The following is a 16,811-nucleotide window of genomic DNA, read 5'->3' as shown; positions in this document are numbered from 1 at the left end:
TCCTAAAAATATAATGAGAAGCATGCATGTGTGCAAGTCCAATATGAAATGAATATATTCTATTGTCTTGAAAAAAAAAAATAAGAATGCTCTGTTTTGATGGTGAGATATTCATGTACATTTGAAATATGCGCAGTAGATGTTGTTGATAGCTTGTACACACTTTGGCACAAAATTCTCAAAACATCTCTCATTATTATTTTTTATGAATATCACATGCGTGTTTTCAAAGAATTTCTCATCATCGTCATGATTGAAAGATGACTTCATTTGCTTTCAATAACAAGAAAAAGGCTGGCTGAATATCAAAGCCACACATTTCCTCCAACCTGCATTCATTTCCATTCCAAAAAAATCTCTCGGGAATAACCCGGGTAAAATACACCCCCCACTAGCTTCGTATGGAGCGCCCACGCTCTGGTGACGACTTGATTGATCCGTGGGAGAAGTCTCAGACGTGGTCAGCGTGTGACACGGTGACTCAGCCTGTAGGCGGCCTCTCCAGCTTTTCAAAAAGCCTTCGCCAGTCTGTGTGGAGGCAGGCAGACGGCTGCTGGCCCATCCTCAAGTTTCAATGCTTGGACCTCGCACACACACACACACACGGGCTCACAGTTATCTCCAGCTTTGGATTATAAAGACGCATTTCCATGCAGCGGATCAGGGCAGCTTTGCATTTGTGCTCCATATGAGGGAGAAAGTAAGTCTATTTATTTTTTTGGTATTTTTCTTCCGTATTAGGAAAGAGTTTGTGAAAGGTGACATTTGGTTTTCCTCGTCATGTTGACAAAGGCAGATGAGTTTATGTTAACCCTGCAGTGAGATAATATTGACATTATTCCATGTTTTGTGCCAGGAAACAGCTAATATATTTTTCCTCACAGATCTTTAAGGCACCTTGTGTCCTCCTGAGTCTGTTTACAAGTTTGAATCTATGCTGTGGAAAATTTGGAACCCCGATAACTGATGATGTGAGCAAGCTGTCGCTATTGGTAAGTTTCTTTGCCTTTTTTATTTGTTCTGTTCGATTTTTGCATTCAATTTTTGCCTCTCGTTTAGAAACAAAACATCCCTTCCGATTATGAGATTCCTCTTCATTACATTCCCAGAGAAGTGGTATGGATGCAAAAAAAAATAATCTTACCGTATTTTACGGACTATAAGGCGCATTTAAATGCTTGTACGTTTCTCAGAAATGTTCTTATTATTTATTGTCGATGTTTTTTTTTCTTAGGCTGGTGCGTGTTGGGTGGTATTAAACGTTTACCCATTGGAGCAAAGTCTTCGCAACCTAGCCAACATGTTTGGCGCCGTCTCTTCCAACAAGGAAAACATCCTGGTCTTCATCGCCATGTTAAAGAGTTTGCGTTTTACGTTTGACCATCAGGAACTGGTAAGCCGTTACAAATTCAATCGTTCCGTACGGGGAAATCATTTAACGTTCCCCGTCCAGGAAACGTCGATGCAAGTCTTCCAGTGTCACTACCAGGAGGGGAGATTTAAGAATGAGCTCTATTTCGACTACATCGAGGAGATCCTCTACGTTGCGGGTCATGAAGCATCCAGTTTCTCCTGCAAGCCGCCGCCTTGTCTCAATAATGCACCAGGTAAATTTGCTTATAAAGGATGCGTCCAAAATTTGAACGTGGATTATTCAATTCCATTAATGTATATTAAAAAAGTCGTTCATAACAATCAGATGGGCTAATTCTATATTGTTGCGCATGCTAGCTAGTTAAAATTGTACTACAGTACTATGAATATTAGGACGTGGATTATTCAATTCCATTAATGTATATTAACAAAGTCGTTCATAACAATCAGATGGGCTAATTCTATATTGTTGCGCATGCAAGCTAGTTAAAATTGTACTACAGTACTATGAATATTAGTCATCAGTTTTTTTTTATTGGATATATTGGTTCCCATTATAAATTTATGCTCAAACCGGTTCAATATTTAACTCTAATAGTAATATTGATCTTTGACGATTTTATCCGTCAATGGTAGTGAAGGTAAAATTGATTACAAATATTGTCCTTCTTGTAGGGGGTCAAAAGGAAGTTCGGGATTATAGATGGTGGAAAAGAACGCCCTTGCTTCTGGTTTTTATTCCTGTAACGGCTTGCGTCATTCTAATCATATGGCGGGTAAGTAATTGTGCTTTATTGACCCACATGACCAGCATGTAAACGCCTCACAGCAAGAATTGTACGATTATTTTTCTGGTAGCTTCTTTCCACAGTGGATTGGAACACATTAACATTATGCAAACAATATTATTGCCTTGCAAACATTTTTAAAAGGTGAAACTAGTTTTTGGTGGCATACTTAATATTTCTCGCGGTGCATTCGACACTGAACAATTTCCTGCTTTTCAGCCTGACAAGACGCCATTTTGTGTATGAATTTGTGTATGACGGCATTTTTAATATATATATATATATATATATATATATATATATATATATATATATATATATATATATATATATATATATATATATATATATTTTATTTTATTTTTTTTAATTTTTTTTAAATCAAAGTCTCCTTTATTGTCAATTTCTTCACATGTCAAGACACACAAAGAGATCAAAATTGCGTTTCCTACTATCCCACGGTGACAAGACATATTACATATTATATATATATATATATATATATATATATATATATATATTTATATATTTATATTATATTATATTATATTATATTATATTATATTATATTATATTGGTCCACGAACAAACAAAACATTCAAGTAAACAATACAAAAAGTAAAAACAAGAAGGCACATACAATGAATAAATAAGAGCAATAAATCAATAAATAAATAAATAGATAGATAAATAAATAAATAAATAAGAGCAACATGGTTGAAATAGAGAAATTGTGCATACAGCAGACAATTCATACTGGTGCTTAATACCAATACATCTTAGAGCTAAATAGAATATTATTGTAGCTATTTGTAATGAAGTCCAAGCCACAGCAATCTAGAAAAAAAAAAAAATCCCATTATATGAAATCTCTAAGGGCCACTCTAATAAAGCTCGAATGATGATGTACTCTTGTTTTAGCGAGCACTTCCTGAAAGGAAATTCCTGTTAACAAGCGCTCATTAAATATTGAGCAGTGCTTTGAGGCTCCCCTATTAGCTCACCTAATGATGTCCGCCTGGTGATTAAACAATTTTTCTTCAGATCGCATCTACGAGACATTTACCGGCACGCCCAGCTGAGGAGATGGAAATGGCACCTCGTGGTATCGTTCCAAGCGTGTCCGTCTCCATCCCGCTTCAAAAGCTCGCCCACGACACCGCTGATGCTCTCCCGGAGGAGGACGTGGTCGCCGGGCATGAAATGAGATGAAGAATAAAAATAAGGATGAGAAGATTCCGTATGGGAGAAGCTCAGACAACTCACTCTGATGGAAACTGAGGCCGGAGCGTCATATGTGGATTAAGCCTTGAATCCCAAATGCAATTGTGGAGCATTGAAAAATGAAATCTGAGGAAGGCCTGGACTGGGTGCTCTTCTGGACGAATGGATCTCCAGATTTCCTGAATGGAGACTGGAGTCATTGTGACATGGATTTGAGTCTTGTGACTTGACTCAAGAGTTGACTTGAGACACAAAATTGGCTAGCAATAGCTAATCTTGACTTTATTCGTCTTCTCGTGCTATGAAGACCAGATACTGTAACAATAACGTGACTTGAGATCAACTCTAAGTTGATTTGACGTTCCCAAGGTTTAATGGTTAAAACCACGAGTCCATGGTTGTCAAATCGCTAAATCCTTATTCGTACAACTTGTTCAATTCGGTCACCCATTAACTGACTGCGACTCAACTTTTAGCATGTTATAATCAAATGCTAACAATTTGAAGTCTTTCAACCCTTACTTAGGAGATATTTTAAATATTAATATTGACAAATCGGGTTCGAATCGACTTTGGACTAAACATCTTAAATCGATTTTCAGCATACCCCTTCCCATATATAGCCATTGGATTATGATTACGTATGTCCAGTTATTTTTCTTAATGCCTTCTCAGCATATAAACACGTAGAAAAGCGATTCATCCCAACCACTCGTGCACTTGTTGTTGACATTGCGATGATCGGTCGCAGATGGCAAAGCGTTTGCGGTTCGACAAGGGTCCCACTTTGTGTATCAAAGCTTGCAACAGATGGCAAAGATAGCCACGGCCAGACTGGCCTGTGAATCCCTCCATTGTATCGCTTCTTCTTCTTCATCGAAGAGCACTGAACTTTCGAATGCCTCATTCACTGAGTCAAACCCGATTCAATCATGAGGACGTGAGTGTGTGGGGAGAGGATTCGTCATCAGCACACATAGAAAAGGGAAGACAGGAGCGTCGAGGAGATACGGACGGACGGACGGACAGACGGATGAGCTCAGTGAGGAGCATAAGAGGGACGCTTGTTCTCGGTCCACAAAAGACGTGGCCGTAGGCTGGAGGAAATGCCACTTACCAACACGACTGAACGCGATGAATCAACACGTCAGGAATCTCGACGGACCGCACGCAATTGCCGACGATGATTAATATTCCAATAACAGTTTTACAGTATTCTAATGATTGCTTTCCGAGGAACCACTTCATTAAAATATACCAAAGTGTAAATAGCTAAAACCGACAAGTTGGACATAAAAAATAAATAAATTGGGATATAGGTGGAATTTCTCGATGAATTTAAAATGAACTTGATTTGACCTTATGTCGTTCTAAGATTTTACCCCAATATGGCAAACTAGTGAACATTCGAATGCGTGTTCCTTGGAAGTTATAATGTTTACTGAATCTCCCAGGGAATTCTTGTTTGTGTATATGTATGAAAATGTGAGTCATTCACAAACAAAATACTGTGAGCGTATTTCTTCCTTCAATATGTGTGTCTTAAAGGATAACATTTGCCATGTACACTGAAAAAGCTGGAAAGTCTGTCATCAAATCATATCCTCCTTAAATCTCAAATTCCAATCGCATTATTTAGCCACGATGTGAAAGTATAAGAAACAGATGCAGTGCCATTCGACACCACTGCCAAAATATTTGCATTCACTGGATTTCACAGTAAGGAAAAAACAATTTAACACTATTAACATGATCATTATGCATGTAAAAAAAAAAAAAACTCTTTCATGGTTGTGACGTTCATACTGTGTGTTCGTTGAATATTTTGCGTGCGGTTTGCAATTTTTACAAGGGAAGAATACAGCAACACCGAACAATTATTGAATGCATTCTTCTTTTTGTTATTTGAGAAGCTGGTGTTACTAATATGGGGAGACTTGGAGGGAACAGTAAATGATACCTTATTTATTACATACCATACCATCTATAGCTATAGAGCTATGGTAAGCATTTTTTTACATTTTTACTACAAGTCTATAAACAATTTGTTCAACGAACTTTGTGTTATGGTTTTCCCGTCTTGAAATAAATAATAAACGTATTTTTTACATGTTGATGCTGTCCCGTCATGAACGCTCCAGTTTCCGATGTAACTAAACACATCATTTCGTTTCAAATATGCAATGCTTTTATTTTGTAGAGTCACTTCCGCCGGAAACTGTTTTGCTTTTGTTTTGGAAAGCTCCAAGCCACGGTCGCCATTATTCTTCCTGGCTTGACGTTCGAGAAATAATCCATTTATTTTACTTTTCTTTTATTTTTAGGCAAACAAAACACTTTCATTTTTTTTATCAGCAAGTCGTTTATTTCCACTGTGAGTTTGCAACACTGGCTGGCGGCCACAGAATGGAGAGGCGGTCTGAAGGTGGGGGTAAGTTGCTAAGCTAACATTGGCGGGCTAACAGCTACCGCCAAGAACTGTTGAATAAAATATGACGCCATCAATCTGTCGCTGTACGTAAGATGGATATTGACACAGCCAAGGATGACCGCAACTGTTGCTCAAACTCTTTAATTTTGGCAGCATCGCCAAGTAAAATCCTTCACGACTCCCTGCATGCGCTTGATTAAAATTAAACAATAGTTGCCCGGATGTCCTGATCGTATTCTGCATGGTTGTTTTTTTTCCTGCGTTCAATAATGTTGCATGCAATATCAAGAAAAAGAAAAAAAATCAAATGCATGTAGGTGCTAATTTCATTCACGATGCATGGTTCTGCTTATGTGCTGATGATTTGCAACGATCACTGTTTATGCTTCCGGTTTAAGTGCACAAGCATCGTCTGGGCACCTCATGCGCGTTAACATCACTCCAGGTGTAATTGTGCATCATCTCGGATTCATGACATAAAAAGAATTTGTGGGTTTTGAAGGTATTGCTAGCTGTCTCGTGTGTGTTTGTGATCCAAAACTGGCTGCAGCTAATGCACATCCCAGAAACCACCAATTGGCGACCAAGGACTCTCACCTCCGTGACCCTAATGAGGAAAAATAATAATAAAAAAATTCCCTGCCAGCTAATTTTGTTGTGTGACCCGCCCCCAGGTGCCGGAGGGGGTCTCCCACTGGCCTCCCTTCGACTGATGGTGTCCCCGTTGCAGTTGGCGTATTCGTTCATGTGGCAAGTGATCCGCCAGAGAAATGTCACGCAGTACAAGAAGGTGGAGGAGTTTGTCACCATGGTGACCCAGACGGTTCCGGAGCTCATGAGTTTCAAGCAGACGGCTCAGCTCGTCTTGGGCTTGCGGGCGAGGGTAAGCTGGTGGCGAGGCTTGTAACTCAAATTTGTGTCTGAAGCCCAAAAAAAAAAAAAACATCTGCAAAATGGACTTATTCAAATAATCATTCCACTCTCGTTCAATAACTAATTTCTTCTTTTAGATCATTTTGGATTTGCTCCAGGGAGAAGGTCAACCAGACTCCCGCGTTATTCAAACACTAATAAATAAATTGAAGATCCCTGCATCTACACGGGTAAGTACGCCTAAACTCTCCATTCCGAGATGAAGGAGGTGTTAATTAAATGTTGAATTGTTTTTTGTTACAAAAGGATTCGGAAGTGGAGAACTGTCAAACCAACTTCATGGTACTGGTCCAGAATCTACTCAAAAGCCCCACAGAGAGGAAGCTCTTCTTTAAGGTACTGTACTCAATGCTGGAACAATACTTTGTTTTTGGGCTGGGGTCCACGTTGTCATGGATACGATGGATTCATGGAGCGTGTATAATAATAATAACAAAAGCTGTCTCCATGGTAACCGTGTCGCATTGGTTAGTATTCCCAGATTTCATCGGGTTTTTCCTCCACAGGAGGTGTTCCCGGTTCAGTATGGCACAAAGTTTGACACGGCGCTGCAGACTCTGCTCGCCGGCCTGGTGTGCAAGTTGGAGCAGCTACTTCCTGTTCCCAATCTCTCCCAGGTACGCATTCCAAGATTCCAACCCAGGATGTCTTCATTTTGAAGCAGACCATGAGTCATCAATGATGCCTCCACCTAAGATTCCACACCAAAATGAATCAAACTTGGTCTTAGTCATCCTTTTCTATTTCAGCTTAGTTCCATGATTTCACAACCCACCATGCTGGAGGCATGTGGGGGTGTCATTCCCGAGGGGGGCGACCTCAAGTCTCTCCTGCTCTACCAGCAATCCAAAGGACTGCTGTCTGGTAAAGGTATGAAGAAGATCGAAAAACGGTGCCGTTACATTCGCCTGTTCGCTTCAGTTCTGAAAAAAAAAACAAGGTTTGAGATGATTAATCAAATCAGTTTTGGACTGGCTAACAGTTAGCACACGCTAACCCATTTGCTGGCGCCCACGTCACTCACCGGTCCAGGCTCCGCCTTCTAAGCCACACCCACTCAAAGTCACAAATATTGCAGTGTGGAATGGGATTGAATCATCTAACATTTGTTTTCCCACATGTCCAGCAACCATCTCGTCTTCAGTGGGCGACTGCGTGCTCTCGTCCCTCGCCTTCCGACCCAAACCCGTCCAAGCTCCTGCTCCGCAGCCGCCGCCGCCTCCCCCTCCTCCTCCCCCGCCGCAGCCCGTGCCAAGCCCTCCGGTCACGAGCCCGCTCCCGCTCGGCGACATGTCAGAAGACTCGGACGACGCTGAGGTCCTCGTCACCGCCTCGCACGTCGCCATGGCAGCCAGCAGCGAAGCCGCAAAGAGCGTCCCGAAAACGCCGGTTTCCGAGGCGGGGCTAAGTAAAGGAGCAGAGCAAGCAGCGCCGGCAGACAAGTTGGAAACGCCGCCGGCGCCGCTGAAATCCATCCCCATTAAAGTAGTGCCCGTGAAAACGGCGTCCCCCAGTCCCACCGTGACGAAAGATGGCCAAAAGCTCCAAACGCAACGCGTCACCCTGCACCAGTGGGTGTCGCAGATCGCCACCAACACCATCTCCCTCCCGGCCTTACCGCCGTTGCCCCTCGACAGATTCGGCGAGGAAGACTACTCTCAACCGAGCATCCGCAGGAAGAAGCAAATCCGCCCGCCCGCCGACCGTTTCAACTGCAGCATGTGCGACAAGAGCTTCCCTTATCAGTCCAAGCTAATGGACCACGAGCGCATCCACACGGGGGAGAAACCCTTCGCGTGCACCTCGTGCAGCAAAAGCTTCCGCACTCAGGCGTTCCTCAACAACCACTTGAAGACCCACAGCGCGGCGCGACCCTACGCCTGCGGCCAGTGCGGCAAGTGCTTCGCCAAGCTCCAGAGCTTAACCAAGCACATGCTGGCCCATAGCGGCCAGAAGCCCTTCTACTGTGATATCTGCAACAAGGGCTTCACCCAGTCCACCTATTTCAAGAGGCACATGGAGTGCCACACTAGTCAGATGACCTTCCCGTGCAAGCACTGCAATAAAAGCTTCCCCACCGCCTTCAAGCTGGCCAATCACGAACGCTGGCACACCCGGGACCGCCCGCATATGTGCGAGCGCTGCGGCAAACGCTTCCTGGTGCCCAGCCTGCTGAAACGACACATGGGCTACCACATCGGCGACCGCCAGTACCTCTGCTCGCAGTGCGGCAAGACTTTCGTCTACTTGTCGGACCTGAAGCGACACCAGCAGGACCACATCCCCAAAGCTAAGATCCCTTGCCCCGTGTGCCAGAAGAAGTTCTCCAGTAAGTACTGCCTGAGGGTCCACCTGAGGATCCACACCCGAGAGCGCCCCTACCGCTGCTCCCTCTGCGAGAAGAGCTTCACCCAAGTGGGCAACCTCAAGGTGCACATACGACTGCACACCAACGAACGGCCCTTCAGCTGCGACGTGTGCGGGAAGACGTACAAGCTAGCGTCGCACCTCAACGTCCACAAGCGGACTCACTCCTGCAAGAAGCCGTGGACGTGCGACACCTGCGGCAAAGGCTTCACCGTGCCGGGCCTGCTCAAGAACCACGAGCTGGTGCACCTGCGCGAGGCCGACCCGGACTTCGCCGCCAAGCGGAAGAACAGGGGTAAGCAGAAGAAAAACACACTCAAGAGGAAGTTCGACGAAGAGGAGGAGGAAGGCATCGATGAGTTTTAAAGAAATACACCGGTGCCTTCAGATACCAGCCGTCAACCGTGTATTGAAGACTTTTTGTCCAGTTTTGTTTGAGTCTAAAAACAGTATCCTCGTGAATTAATCAGAATAGTCCTCCTGCTTTTATCTGTCTCCGGGGGCGGCCATTTTGTCTTGTACTGACACTTGCTGTCGACTAAAGATGACATCACTGTGCCAACCATCAGCTGTTGTCTGTGTTTGGTCATGTGACCGGAAGTGGAAGTTAAAAAAAAATGGCCGCCCCCTTGACGGATAAAAACGCGTGGATTTTTCTGCTTAATCCATCATTCACTCACCTAATATTAATTTGAATACTGTATTTTAAGCTAGTGGGGGGGCACATAGTAACATTGTAAAGATATTCGTTGAATTTCCTTTTGATGCTAATGCTAAATACCATTTATTTTGCGGTGCTTTGAGTGGACACAAAGATTGCAGCAACACATGCGTCTCCTTTATTAAAAAATACTTTAAAGGTTTAGTTTGTTGGAGAACAGTTGACATTTTTGTTCATTTCAATAGAAGTAGATTGATTTAAGTTACGAGCGTCTAAGAGAACAAATTCAAATTGGATGACAACACCATTGTTAGTTGATATAAATCCATCTGAGAACATTAAATGCTTTTCCAGACATGTCATCCATCATACTAACATTTCTTTTTACTTTGCTCATAAATAGTTTTCCTCTACTACCAACATTATTTTTGTACACAAATATTAATCCGAAAGGCAAGTTAATCATTTTCATTGATTTAAAAAAAAAAAAAAAATGTGGGTTCAAAATGTTTTGGTGTTGTATTCCACAGCATGCCACTGTGACATTTGTTGTATTCTTAACATTTGCATACGGCACAGCTCTGCTTTTGTTTTTTTGAAACCTAGTTTACTTTCTATTAAACGGGAGTTTGTTATTAATTACAAGTGTACCCTAACTCTAGTTGTCATTGTCATAGTATTATTTGTTATTTTTAATGCAAATGTGGTGAAATTATCACATAAGTCTGTAAACCTCAGTTAGAGCATTAAAAGCTATAGTGAAGGATTACATTAGTGTCGTCATTTCATTTATGCATTCATCTTCATATACAGTAAAGATGTCAGACATTAATCATGCACCTGAGGCAATGACACTCTTAACACTTAAAATGTTTTGTCCTAATGACTTTTTAATAGTGTCCTTCATTTTTGTCCCCCCCCCCCCTTCAATCCTTTGGGGTTTCGGAATAAGCCATTTATATTTAATTGATGATCCCTTGCATTTGTTAGCCACAATTAAAACCGGCCTTTGCAAGAATAACAATGATCATGAAATGACTTTAAAGAGAAGATTTGTAGGATCTTTAAAGTCGGACACGCTTAACGAGAATCCGATGGCCTTGGAACGAGTGGTTTGGATTAATGCTTTGTTTAATGTGTGCTACGCTATGATGTGGGCCAGGCTGGGCCATTTTTTAAAGTAAGTGGACAGTCAACAAGAAGTGACTCACTTCCTTTATTTCCCCAGGAGACCTTCCCCGGCCATTATGGCCAGCCAGCAGTGTGAGGCCACATAGTACATACATTAGTATGTAACTTAATCATCAGACTGGACTGTCTGTTGCCATGGCAACACATTGACATCTGACATCCAAGAAAACAATGCAGCCGCTGTGGGTATTTATCATCAATGGTATGGGCACATTTCGTTCTTAAATGTTCAACAGAGAGTGTCTTTTTTTAATTACATACAAAATTACAAATTAAAGAAGTAGGCTAAAAAAACTAGAAATGGATTATATTATTAGATTCATGTGTGTGCCAATAATTGTGCAATCTTTAATTACTTGTAAATATAACAAAAAATATATATATATTTTTTACACAAATCTTTCTTCTGGTAGGAACCTTTGAAGACAGAACCTTTGTTCCTCTCCGGGGGAGATAGTTAGTGACGGACTACCGCCGGCCATATTTCCGCTAATAACAACCCTAGCTAATCTACTCACAGGGTTGTTTTGTGCTACGATACATTTTGGAAACCATCATGGATGAGTGTGATAAAATAAACACATTTAATTATTTATAAGTACTCATTAGTCGTTGGTCATAAAAGTGAAGCAGAAAAAATACTAAAAAGCTCTGACCGGCCACAACGTACTGATAACTCGCGCGATAGCCATTTTAGCATGTAGCCTGCCTATATTTTGTCGTCGGTTAGTCCTAATTTATCTTTAGAATAATCAGGGATTTCCTCACTTCATTTTCAGATACATAAATGTAAAATCTTGATCTCAAAGGAAAGTGCAATCATGTTTCAAACGACCGTTTCCTGACCGGAAAGCTTTTGAGAAGATTTTCCACTTGTGAGTAACGAATAAATATATTAACAGGTCCTTTTAGATATCTTTCATTTGATATTTGTTTCTCCATTGTTGTTGCAGTTTAGCATTCACTTTAGGCTTGCAAGATGAAGATGTTCTCAGTGTCCCACAAGACTGTCTTTGTGGTGGATCATTGTCCCTACATGGCCGAGTCCAGTCGTCAGCAGGTGGAGTGTGATGTCCTGACCAAGAGCCGAGGCCAGGGAGTCATCCCTTTGGCCCCCGTGTCCAAATCCCTATGGACATGCGCTGTGGAGTGCTCGATGGAATACTGCCGCATCCTTTATGACATTTACCCGCTGGACAAATTGGTTAGTGAGTTGTTCTGGTTTGTTTGTGCAAGGGTTAGGCCAGATGCTTTCAAGTAAAATCTATGTTTCTTTATAGATTAACTACATTGTGAGTGACTCTGAGTTCCACCTCTTAAATAGCTGGAAACGTGATTGCCAGAGCACTCATGAGGTTAGTATGTCCCCTTAAAGCAGTTTTTCCCCAAATGTATTCAGAAAAACTACAGTTATCTTTTTAAAGGCACGTTTTGTACAATATATTTCCTCGCCTGATAGCTCATGTCATCTCTGGCTGCGGTGGGGCCCCCTAACCCGCGCGAGGACCCCGAGTGCTGCAGCATCCTGCACGGTCTGGTGGCGGCGGTGGAGTCGCTGTGCAAGATCACCGAGCTCCAACACGAAAAGCGTATCGCTCTGATGGACATGGCTGAGCGGGTAGCCAACCGGGGTCGTATTATCTGTCTGACGAATGCTAAAAGGTAGACGACGCAGTGATGGAGACTTATTAGCATCAATTAGAAATGAAAAGTAGATGCCTCAAAGTCATTTTTCGTAATTATTTTTATTTTATTTTTTAAGTGACACTCATGTGCGCATGTTGGAAGACTGCATTCAAGAAACCATCATGGAGCAAAATAAACTGGCGGCAGGGTCAGACAGGTCAGTTAGTCTTTTATTGTTATGATTAAGTAGTGTGACAGTGGATATAAAAAGTCTACACACCCCTCTGTTCCTATGTTATTTTTTGTCATATACAACAATGAGACCAAGATAAGTAATTTAAAAAAAAAAAAAAAAATTCCAGCATTAATATGGTCTGCAACCTGCTCAATTCAGATCCTCTGGTTGCACAAGTGTGCACACCCTTTTGCAAAAGGAATGTGGTATTTGAATAGGGGTGTGTAGACTTTGTATATACTATATTGCACATACCACAGCACCTTTTTGGTTGTTTCAGGTTGATGGGCATCCAACAGTGTGAGCTGGTCCTTATTCACATTTACCCCCAGGGCGACGACACGCTCGTGTCGGACCGGCCCAAAAAAGAGGTAGGTGCTTCAAAATCGTCCTTCTTTCTATTTCCATCCGCGACATTTCTTCTTGAACGTCGCTTTCGCTCAGGTGTCGCCTTTGCTGACAAGTGAGGTGCACAGTGTGCGCGCAGGGAGGCACTTGGCAAGCAAGCTGAACATTCTGGTGCAGCAGCACTTTGACTTGGCCTCCACCACCATCACCAACATCCCCATGAAGGTGAGTGACCTTTGACCCCAACACCCACTAGGATCCATACTCACATTCACCCCCCCAAAAAAACAAAAAAAAAACGTTCTCATAAGCCGCACGCAATGCTCCACTCACGTCTGCTTTGAGTTCTCACTTTTTTTATTTTTCCCCACTTGCCGGCTCTCCCTTGTTGTTTCCAACGTCTCACTCTCTGTTTATTTTATTTTTTTTCGTCCATCTCACCTGCACGTGGACGCGACTGAACCCTGCTGCTGGTTTCATGCTGTATTTTCTGTTTTGCTAGCCCACATTAAATGTTTGCGAACAGGTTAGTACTCGAGTCGCACGCACACACGCACGTGAGGAGGAAGGAGCAGAGTCCGAGTCATGTGTCGTGTCTTGTTTTTTTTTTTTGGTTTTTTTTGTGTCTCTTTGGTTGCCAACATTTATTTGTATGACGTGTGAGATGTTTCAAGTAAGCCAACGCTGGTCTCAAAACAATTTTCCAACTCGGAAGTCACCGGTGGACTCGTTCAACTCAAACGAGTTCTATGTAGCAATTCAAATCCCCCCCCCCCAAAAATTTTTATTTTGACCAGCTTTGTCTTTACGCCCTTCAATCTGTTCACTGTCCGTCTGTTCCTCCTCCACTTTCCACTTCCAGTCACCCGCTGTGTTATCCAGATGACATCACACCTTTAGCTTTTAGCATATAGCTTCCTCCTTTTTTTCCCCCCTTAATAAAAGCCACCACCCATAAGCGCAACATGAAATCAGCAGTGCGTGACAATTTGCGTGCTCTGATTCAACGCGGCACTGACATGTTGCGTTTGTGTGTTTCCCGCGGACGGACAGGAAGAGCAGCACGCCAACACGTCGGCCAATTACGACGTAGAGCTGCTGCATCACAAAGACGCCCACATGGAGTTCTTTAAAAGTGGTGGGTTGGGACTGCTCGATTATAAAAATAAATAAATAAAAATAATCACTGTTATTTTTTAACAGTCCATTTGATATTGATTAAAAAAAAATACGATTATTTGTATAATTAATTGTGTAATTAAATTTGGATTAATTGTACAGTGAGAATTTGAGACAAAATTTCTATTCATGCTCTATTTTTTTTTTTTTTTTTTTTCCCCTCGCATAGGAGACTTGCACATGGCCGGCACCAGCACGCGGGAGAACGGACTTAAAGAAACGGTCACTCTGAAATGGTGCACGCCACGAACCATCTCCGTAGGTGCGTTCAAGCCAAACGAACGCTGGAAATATTTTGAATGATTGCGTCCTGACGCATTTCCCCTCCGTTCAGAGCTGCATTACTGCACAGGAGCTTATCGCATCTCCCCCACTGACGTCAACAGTCGTCCTTCGTCGTGCTTGACCAACTTTCTCCTCAACGGTGAGGCGCTTTTAGCAAACTCCTCAAATCTCCCTCAGCGACGTCGCTAACGTGACTTTTCTTTTCATTTTGAATCGAATCGTCTCCCAGGTCGATCGGTGCTACTGGAGCAGCCCAGGAAATCCGGATCCAAGATTATCAGCCACATGCTGAGCAGCCACGGCGGCGAGATCTTCCTACACGTGCTCAACAGCAATCGCTCCACGCTGGAGGACCCGCCTTCCATCAGCGAAGGCTGCGGCGGACGTGTGACCGACTATCGCATCACCGTATGTTTCGTCCAAAAACACAACAATTTTCCCGTGTTTTTCGTTTTCTCATTCCTTTGGTCTCTTTTAGGATTTTGGCGAGTTCATGAAGGAGAACCGCCTTACACCCGTCTGCGAGGCTTCTCATCATCCGGCGGCGAAGCTTCCGGCGGACCGCGCCAAAGCTCAGCTTGAACGCCACACGCGTTACTGGCCCATGATCATTTCCCAGACCACCATTTTCAACATGCAGGCAGTGAGCACATCTTCCTTCGCCGTTCTTACCCGACTCAATCTCATATCCTTCAGCGTGTCTTTCTTGACCCCCCCCCCTTTCCCTTTTCCATATCTAATAAGGTGGTTCCTCTGGCTAACTTGATCGTGAAAGAGACTCTGACCGATGAGGACGTTCTCACCTGCCAGAAGACCGTCTACAACTTGGTGGACATGGAGAGGAAGAACGACCCGCTTCCCATCTCCACTGTGGGTTCCAGAGGGAAAGGCCCCAAGAGGTTGGCTTGTGAATAACTTCCTGTCACTCCTCATAACCAGCTCAAGAAAGAAATTGATGTACATGGTGATTATAATGACAGAAATTCAAATTACTTGCTGATGACAGTAAAAATGAAATAAGGAGGTGTGAAAATTAATCGAGAAGAAATCAATTATAAAAATGGCCTTGTATTTTAATCATCAATTAATTGTATAGAGCCATTGTTTATTCTAAAATTGTAATTTAATTCATAATTTATTAGCATGAAAATCTGGTTCAATAAAAAAAAAAAACACCACAATCATTATGGCTAATGAGACATATTTTTTATGTATCTATGTTTTTTTGTTCCTCGTAGAGATGAGCAGTACCGTATAATGTGGAACGAGCTGGAGACTTTGGTGAAAACCCACGCCGGGGCCACCGACAGGCACCAGAGGGTCCTGGACTGCATCGTCGCCTGCCGCAGCAAACCTCCCGAAGAAGAAGAGAGGAAGAAGCGGGGCAGGAAGAGGGAAGACAGGGAAGACCGGGCAGACAAAAACGGAGGCAAGGATGTGGAGGACAAAAGCTGGAAGGACTCAGAAAGGTGAGTTATTTTCACAAGTGTTTACGAAAACTCAAGGTAACGCCGTTACTTGACCGTGCTTTGTTTTTAGGGCAAAAAGTGCGCCGGATAAGGACAATCATGAATTGGAAGTCATCAAGGATTCACCGGACTCCCCGGAGCCCATGGTCAAGAAACCGCGTCTGGCCACTGACGAGGCTGAGTCACCAGAGGGCGCCAAAGGTAATTGAATCACGGTTCTCTCTCCTTTATTAAACCTTTAAAACGTTTTATTGTCATACAATTGTCAAAATGGTTCATTTTTGTGTTGCCACAGGACCCGTCTCGCTACTCTCTCTGTGGACCAATCGGATTACAGCCAAGTCCAGAAAGCGCCGGGAGTTTATGGGCAGAGCGCGCTCGGTCAACAGCAAGTTCGAGCTGTACCAGCACCTCAAAGATGAAAACGGGTGCGGTTGAAATCATCTAGCATATTCTCAGTTGTTCAATTAAAATAATCAATCACATTTTGTCTGTTTACAGGATGGATGTTCATGAAAATGGCAAGGCTTCCAGATGATGCTTTTCCACCAAGCAGCTGTTCTTGTGTGTATTTTAAACATGGGTGTCAGTCATTCCCTAAAAGCACGACTTGTGAATGGATGAAAGTCTAATTTTGTAACCATTTTTTTGTAAATATGCCATTCTTGTATTGTACATTGCAATAAAAGCGAACGCTGGA

At 42.8% G+C, this 16,811-nt stretch overlaps 3 protein-coding genes and 1 long non-coding RNA gene across 5 annotated transcripts; 3 read left to right on the top strand and 1 right to left on the bottom strand.

Moving 5' to 3' along the window:
• Window positions 1-676: 676 nt before the first annotated feature.
• Window positions 677-3,574, top strand: LOC147040114 (uncharacterized). The gene is made up of 7 exons (XM_085902632.1): window positions 677-700; window positions 885-992; window positions 1,060-1,116; window positions 1,235-1,393; window positions 1,454-1,607; window positions 2,050-2,150; window positions 3,207-3,574. Exons 1-7 carry the CDS (start codon window positions 689-691, stop codon window positions 3,372-3,374), a joined length of 759 nt encoding a protein of 252 aa, XP_085758758.1. The 5' UTR covers window positions 677-688; the 3' UTR covers window positions 3,375-3,574.
• Window positions 3,575-5,610: 2,036 nt separating this feature from the next.
• Window positions 5,611-10,539, top strand: LOC147040112 (uncharacterized). 2 transcript variants are annotated; one of them, XM_085902835.1, is made up of 7 exons: window positions 5,611-5,811; window positions 6,492-6,700; window positions 6,828-6,920; window positions 6,997-7,086; window positions 7,257-7,367; window positions 7,500-7,620; window positions 7,877-10,539. In XM_085902835.1, exons 1-7 carry the CDS (start codon window positions 5,793-5,795, stop codon window positions 9,481-9,483), a joined length of 2,250 nt encoding a protein of 749 aa, XP_085758961.1. In that variant the 5' UTR covers window positions 5,611-5,792; the 3' UTR covers window positions 9,484-10,539. The 2 variants fall into 2 exon arrangements, with proteins under 2 accessions (XP_085758961.1, XP_085758960.1); XM_085902834.1 differs by having other exon boundaries at window positions 5,611-5,817.
• Window positions 5,753-7,948, bottom strand: LOC147040113 (uncharacterized). The gene is made up of 3 exons (XR_015063216.1): window positions 7,775-7,948; window positions 7,526-7,673; window positions 5,753-7,441 (listed from the first exon to the last, which is right to left on the bottom strand). It is a non-coding gene; the product is annotated as an uncharacterized LOC147040113 (long non-coding RNA).
• Window positions 10,540-11,407: 868 nt separating the features above from the next.
• Window positions 11,408-16,806, top strand: ints13 (integrator complex subunit 13). Its single transcript, XM_085902839.1, has 17 exons — window positions 11,408-11,844; window positions 11,923-12,173; window positions 12,250-12,324; window positions 12,429-12,631; window positions 12,732-12,812; window positions 13,111-13,201; window positions 13,275-13,403; window positions 14,232-14,316; window positions 14,527-14,619; window positions 14,692-14,781; window positions 14,872-15,050; window positions 15,121-15,285; window positions 15,387-15,541; window positions 15,881-16,111; window positions 16,182-16,312; window positions 16,407-16,539; window positions 16,613-16,806. The coding sequence occupies exons 2-17, from the start codon at window positions 11,949-11,951 to the stop codon at window positions 16,647-16,649; spliced, it is 2,103 nt and encodes a 700-aa protein (XP_085758965.1). The 5' UTR covers window positions 11,408-11,844; window positions 11,923-11,948; the 3' UTR covers window positions 16,650-16,806.
• Window positions 16,807-16,811: the final 5 nt, after the last annotated feature.

The sequence above is a fragment of the Syngnathus leptorhynchus genome, chromosome 21 (genome assembly GCF_054491065.1).
Source record: "Syngnathus leptorhynchus isolate UIUO chromosome 21, UIUO_Slep, whole genome shotgun sequence".
NCBI classification, from domain to species: domain Eukaryota; kingdom Metazoa; phylum Chordata; class Actinopteri; order Syngnathiformes; family Syngnathidae; genus Syngnathus; species Syngnathus leptorhynchus.
Note: the sequence above shows the minus strand (reverse complement) of the source record. Positions and strands in the feature narration are given on the sequence as shown.

Excerpts from the sequence above, each read along its gene's own strand:
- LOC147040114 (XM_085902632.1), top strand. Across the intron at positions 993-1,059 it reads TGAGCAAGCTGTCGCTATTG|AAACAAAACATCCCTTCCGA; the intron begins GTAAGTTTCTTT and ends CCTCTCGTTTAG. Across the intron at positions 1,117-1,234 it reads ATTACATTCCCAGAGAAGTG|GCTGGTGCGTGTTGGGTGGT; the intron begins GTATGGATGCAA and ends TTTTTTTCTTAG.
- LOC147040112 (XM_085902834.1), top strand. The coding sequence starts at position 5,793 with ATGGAGAGGCGGTCTGAAGGTGGGG. Across the intron at positions 5,818-6,491 it reads GAGGCGGTCTGAAGGTGGGG|GTGCCGGAGGGGGTCTCCCA; the intron begins GTAAGTTGCTAA and ends ACCCGCCCCCAG. Across the intron at positions 6,921-6,996 it reads AGATCCCTGCATCTACACGG|GATTCGGAAGTGGAGAACTG; the intron begins GTAAGTACGCCT and ends TTGTTACAAAAG.
- ints13 (XM_085902839.1), top strand. The coding sequence starts at position 11,949 with ATGAAGATGTTCTCAGTGTCCCACAAGACTGTCTTTGTGGTGGATCAT. Across the intron at positions 15,051-15,120 it reads TGACCGACTATCGCATCACC|GATTTTGGCGAGTTCATGAA; the intron begins GTATGTTTCGTC and ends GGTCTCTTTTAG. Across the intron at positions 16,112-16,181 it reads AGCTGGAAGGACTCAGAAAG|GGCAAAAAGTGCGCCGGATA; the intron begins GTGAGTTATTTT and ends CTTTGTTTTTAG.